The sequence below is a fragment of the Gekko japonicus genome, unplaced genomic scaffold (genome assembly GCF_001447785.1).
Source record: "Gekko japonicus isolate JY-2015 unplaced genomic scaffold, Gekko_japonicus_V1.1 scaffold1917, whole genome shotgun sequence".
NCBI classification, from domain to species: domain Eukaryota; kingdom Metazoa; phylum Chordata; class Lepidosauria; order Squamata; family Gekkonidae; genus Gekko; species Gekko japonicus.
Genome location: NW_015169837.1, coordinates 259,072 through 264,783, shown reverse-complemented (window position 1 = coordinate 264,783; position 5,712 = coordinate 259,072). Strand labels below are relative to the sequence as shown.

At 48.8% G+C, this 5,712-nt stretch overlaps 1 protein-coding gene across 1 annotated transcript in view; it reads left to right on the top strand.

Annotated features, from left to right (window-relative positions):
• The window catches only part of ADAP1 (ArfGAP with dual PH domains 1), an 88,265-nt gene that overhangs the window by 14,421 nt on the left and 68,132 nt on the right, over positions 1 to 5,712 (top strand). Inside the window, exon 3 of the mRNA XM_015417302.1 lies at positions 3,957 to 4,039. Coding sequence (XP_015272788.1) covers positions 3,957 to 4,039 — 83 coding nt within the window. The remainder of the gene's footprint in view (positions 1 to 3,956; positions 4,040 to 5,712) is intronic.

Genomic DNA, 5,712 nt, shown 5'->3' with positions numbered 1-5,712 from the left:
GCTGAACCGGAAGGCTGTATCTAATCTGTGTGGGTAGGAACAGGATCATTTTAAACATTTGTAGATCTGTGTTCCCCCACTGTCAGACTCTTGGACAAAGTTACCCTCAGCAACACTCTCTGGCAGTGATTTGTTTATTGATGAATAAAGGCCCCGGCCACACGTGCCGGAAAACGCGGGCGCGGGGGGGGGGGGGTTATTTGTGCCGTTGCATTCTGATCCACCATTATGCGATCAGACACGACGGCGGCACACTGGGGTTTCGTCCTTTGGCGTGCGCTGCAAAGTGGACGGCCGGAGGGAATAGTGCGTGCCGGCGTGATCACACCAAACGAGTCTCTCTGCAGCCCATGGCAAACCATTTGCTAGTAGATCTTTGCAGGTACTTTTTAACTGCACATCTTCATCGGCACGCCACGGGTTGGCCATGGGTGTGCTACACTTGCCAGATGTTGCAGTGTGATGGCGCCCCCAAAATCCACCCAGCATTCGTGCCTTTTATGCGGCAAATTCTCTGTGTGACCGGGGCCAACGATGTTCTAAGCTGAGACCAGTAATGTGTCAGAACTGAGGTTCAGGCAGGAAAATCCCCAATTATAGACAGTTCAAACCAGGCGCCCCTTTGGGTCCCATCCAATCATACCCCACAATCGTCCCACCTAGCTTTTGCGCACTCTACACCCCCCACCTGTGAATATACTGTTATTTTCTCGAAGACAGTGAAGCAAGCACAGTCATCTCCAAGGTCATTCCTGCATAGGGAGGTATCTTAAGAAGAATTACATCGCCACTACAACAGAGCCGTTCACACACTCGCTCACTCACACCTCTCCCTCAGGAATTTCCCTATCTCTGCAGGCCCCAAGTCCCCAAAGCATGGAAACGAGCATCCGAGTTTGACACTCACTTGGATAACCCGGGCTAGCCTGATCTTGTCTTATCTTGGAAGATGTTATTTATTTATTTATTTATTATTGAGATTTATATCCCGCCCCATCGAATATTCAGCTCGGGGCGGCTTACAAGATTAAAATAGAAATACAAACAACAACAATTTAAAACAGTATATCCAATATAAAATATGGTGCTGAAATAATTTACATAAAATCCAAGATGGACGACATCCCACACTGGCAGGCCAAGTTCTTCACAGTAGGAGCACCAGGGAGAGTGTTCCCCCAGTCCTGTTGAGCGACATCCACCCCTACATGGGGTGGTCGTTGGAATATCATTGATGGAACAGTGGCGGCGGCGGCTCCCCCTCAAAGGCCTGGCGGAAGAGCTCCGTCTTGCAGGCCCTGCGGAACTGCACTAGGTCCCGCAGGGCCCGAGTTTCTTCCGGGAGCTCATTCCACCAGGTGGGAGCCGCCACCGAAAACGCCCTAGTCCTGGTTTGGGTCAACTTTGCTTCCCGGGGGCCTGGAACCTCCAGACGATGGAAGTTCCCCGATCTCAGTGCTCTCGGGGGAATATACGGGGAGAGGCGGTCCCTTAGGTAGGCCCTGGTCAGTGTTTGGATTGGAGACCAACAAGATTGGAGACCAACACTTTAAACATCCCTTGCCTTGAAAACCCCATGAGAAGTTGCCAGGAATCAACTGTGACTTGATGGCACTTTACACACACACACACACACACCTGGCTTTGGAAAGGCTTTTTGGAAGTGATGTTCAGGGTTGGTCTTGGTGATTCTGGGTCCCCATGATCATTGCCCTCCACTCTGGCTGAGTCACCCAAAGCTCAATAAATGAGTAGCCCTCACCCCATGCAAGTCTGGCTGCTGCCCTTGCCTCGGAGAGAGTGGGTTGGCGGGCATGTGTGGCAACCGCCAAGTAGGGATGCCAGTCTCCAGGTGGGACCTCGGGATCCCCTGGAATTAGCTGTTCATCTCTAGACTACAGAGATCAATTCCGCTGGAGAAAAGGGATGCTTTGGAGGGTGGACTCTAGGGCGTTGTGGCCCACTGAGGTCCCTGTCCTCCCCAGGTTCCATCCCCAAATATCCAGGAGTTCCCCAACCTGGATCTGGCATCCTTAACCGCCATACTCTGCCAACCTGGATCTGACAACCCTGCCGCCAAGCCTGGGGCAATGGGTGAGGGCCTAGAATCCATACGTTTAAAGGAACTCAGGTAAGTAGGGCTGGGGAAAGGCCTGGAAGGATTTTTGGTGAGAACATTTTGCTTTTTTCTCTCTCGGTATGGTCGTATGAGGAAGAAGCAGTGCTATCTTGTGTAACTTTTGTATCTGTGGAGTTTTAAAACAAATGCCATAGCATGCAACTTCCTGTTCTTTCCATGTAAAGTGCTGATCCTCCCCTTCGGTGCACAATGCTGGCCATGAATAATTCCTTATATGTTAAGTTGATACGGCTAAGTACTTACAGCTAAGCGCATCTGGGACCTCAATGTGTCTCAGTGAAATCAGTGCAGTTTCTTGCTGGTAAATAGGCTGAGGATCCTGTTAGGGGTTCATTAAAGCCCACTTGAAACCGACAGCTGAAATCACTTTTAGAATCTGCCGCCAAGCCAGATTCCTAGTGCAGAAGTATAGTTGCTTTCATTTGAACCCGGGTCATCACAGGGGTGACTGAAAAATTGATGGGAGGACAAGATGGGAGGGCTACAAAACCCCTAAACCTAATCCTGATTCTTAAATTGTTGATTCAGTTTCATATTTGAATCAGGCTGACGTGTCTTTCGCAGGTTGTATTCTTGATGTGTGGTGACTTTACCAATAGAGGGGGCTTTGGTCTTGTTCTCTTTTGCTCTGGGGTGCCACTAGGGTTGCCAGCTATCACCTTACCTGCGGCGGGAGGCTCCCGGCTCCTTGTTGGGACTTTTCTGCTGTGTGCGTGAAGCATGCGTTGTGATGATGTCACTGGTAGTGATGTCATCACACTAGGGCCATTGCACAGTGGCGCTGTAGCGTTCGGAGCAATAACTCTATGGTAACCATAGAGTCCCCCCCCAAAAAATGCTAGAGTGCCACCACACAATGACCCCGGTGTGATGACATCACTACCAGTGACATCATTGCATCAGCAGGATGCTGCTGTTTGGGGGTGGGGCTTCCAGCTGACTGGTGGTGGATTGGGGCCCCTGCACCCACCAGGGGGATGGCAACCCTAGGTGCCACTTACGTTTGCCAGAGTTCTCTTGGAATTACAACTGATCCCCAGACTACTGAGATCAGCTCCCCTGGGAGAAATAGCTGCTTTGGAGGGTGAACTGTATGTCATTATGTCCTGCTGAGGTCCCTCCCCTTCCCAGGCTTTGCCCCAAATCTCTAGGAATTTCCCAACTGGGAGCTGGTAACCCTAGCACCACAAGTGCAGCTGGCTAGAGCGTGGAGGTGCAGTTTCTAGTTCTGCAGTTGCACAGGTGATAAACGTGGGCCCATAAAATCTCACCCAGCCGTAGAGAGGCTCAGACTGTAGGCTGACTCCACCTGTTTGAGCAGGTTGGTGTTCTAGGGTAGGCCAAGCTCTACCCCCAGACTGGTTGTGCCTATTTCAGGGGTTGCTTCGTATTCCAACAGTGTCTTGTAATGACTTCCTGTCCTCTGCTATCTTGCCCCCTTACCTTTACTCTGATTTTATTAGAGAATACATCTCTCTAGTTCCTAATCCGGGGAAAAGATTTCCTCCCCGATCAGATTTCAACATCTAAACAATATGATGGCTATCATGGGTTATTTGTCATAACTGATGAGGCAGTTTTATTCCTTTTCCGTTTTCTTTTCTTTCTTTTTTAAAAAAAATCTGATTGTGTGTTCAGGGAAGGCATCTGATTCAATTTTAGTCCGGGCTGCCAAGAGAGGAAACAGAAAACATGATTCCAGTCTGGCCCTAACTTATTTTGGGAGGATGGCTGTTTTTTAAGGAAAACTAATAATTTTTGGCTGATCCTGGATGATATGCTTGATTATTTCCCCCCCCCCTTTATTTTATTGCAGACTGCTACGAGAACAGTGGATCCGAGCAAAATATGAAAGGAAAGAATTCATTTACATTGAGAAGCAGGAGCCGTACTCTGCAGGTAGATTAATTATGATTAATTTTTCTGTGTATGAAAGTTTTGTGTTCATTTTGTCCAGACTACAGTTATCACTTTCCCTGGAAGAACTGGCAGCTTTGGAGAGCGAATGTTATGACATTATACCCCACTGAGGCTCCTCCCGAGCCTCCACCTGGAATCTCCAGGAATATCCCAACCAGCAGTTGGCAACCCTGTCTGAGACCATGGGTAGCCCTGTACCCAAATCCAGGCTTGATCTGCCAACTCAGGGCCCCTGGCATCCGTTGCCTGCCCTCCTATATTTCACCGAGGGAAATGGGCATGCTTGTAACTCCCCAGTTCTCCTGCTACGGATCTCTTCTTGCAGTTGCTCACACAGCCGCTGTTGTACATCGCTGTATGTTGTGGGGCTGTATTGCTTTACTATGCAATAGTTTATTTTTTAATTTATTTAATTTATTTAAATTTATTTAATTCATTTAAAAGCCCTGCTGTGGATCAGTGGTAGATCATCTGCTTTGGGTGCGAAAGTTCCCAGGGTCAATCCCTGGCATCTCCGGTTAAAAGGATCAGTAGCTGATGTGAATAACCTCTGCCTGAGATCCTGGAGAGCTGCTACCAATCAACCTTTGACAGACCAATCATCTGACTTAGTTGAAGACAGATTCATTTAGTGAGGGTTTTTGGCTCTGTGGTAAGCAGCTGCTTGGCATGCAGAAGGTCCTGTCAGGTTCCACAGCCAACAACGGAGTACACGCTTATCAGAAAGGTTATACTTTATTGAAGAGCTATAGATGCATTAACAGAAGCACTGCTAAGAATGGTGTCGCCCCTACAAGCAGAATGGGATATAGGGTATTCGTATGCACACACCCCTTCCTTCGGCCAATTAGCCACATTCCCGCGCGCGGGAGAAGGAGCCCCAGGCCGTTTGAGCAAAAGCTGGGAACCGACAGCACTCCCACGGTTCCCTCACTCCTAGACACCACACCACCTGCATGGCTGTAGATAAGCAAGTGTTACAGCAGAGAAGAAGCACAGAAAGAATGCCGCAGTACTTTGTACACAGGTCATCTGACCCCTCTTACTGCCATGGCAGCATAGCTGACATTCTGCCCTCTCAAAAATCAATTCTCCCGTCCACCCCTGGAGGTCTCCCAGTTATTCTGGGAGTTCTCCCAGTTTGTCCAGGAAGTCGCTATGAAACTTCCGTAATAACTGAGGGGCCCGAATATCCCCTACTTCCACCCACTCGAGGTGCTGGGGTCCGAAATCTAGCCATTCAACCAAATACAACAATTTTCCACGCTTAATCTTAGAGTCCAAAATTTTAGAAATCTCGTAATGTTCCTCGCCCTTAATCAAGATAGGAGGGGGCGCCGGTCTTGATGGATGCCAAGGACTGGAAACCAGAATCCCGTTTCAGGAGGCTGAAATGAAATACGGAATGTAGTTTCCTCAAGTTCTTAGGTTGATCTAAGTCCACAGCCACCTCATTGATCACTCTTTTCACTTTGAAAGGACCAAGGTATTTCCAACCGAGTTTTCGGCTAGGGTGCAAAACCTAAATATTTTTTTGTAGACACATAGACAGAGTCCCCAGGCTGCAGAGTCCATCCCTCCACCCTTCTCTTGTCAGCCTGACCCTTGTACGCCTCCTTGGCTGCATTCAAAGTCTTGCAAAGGAGAGGCCA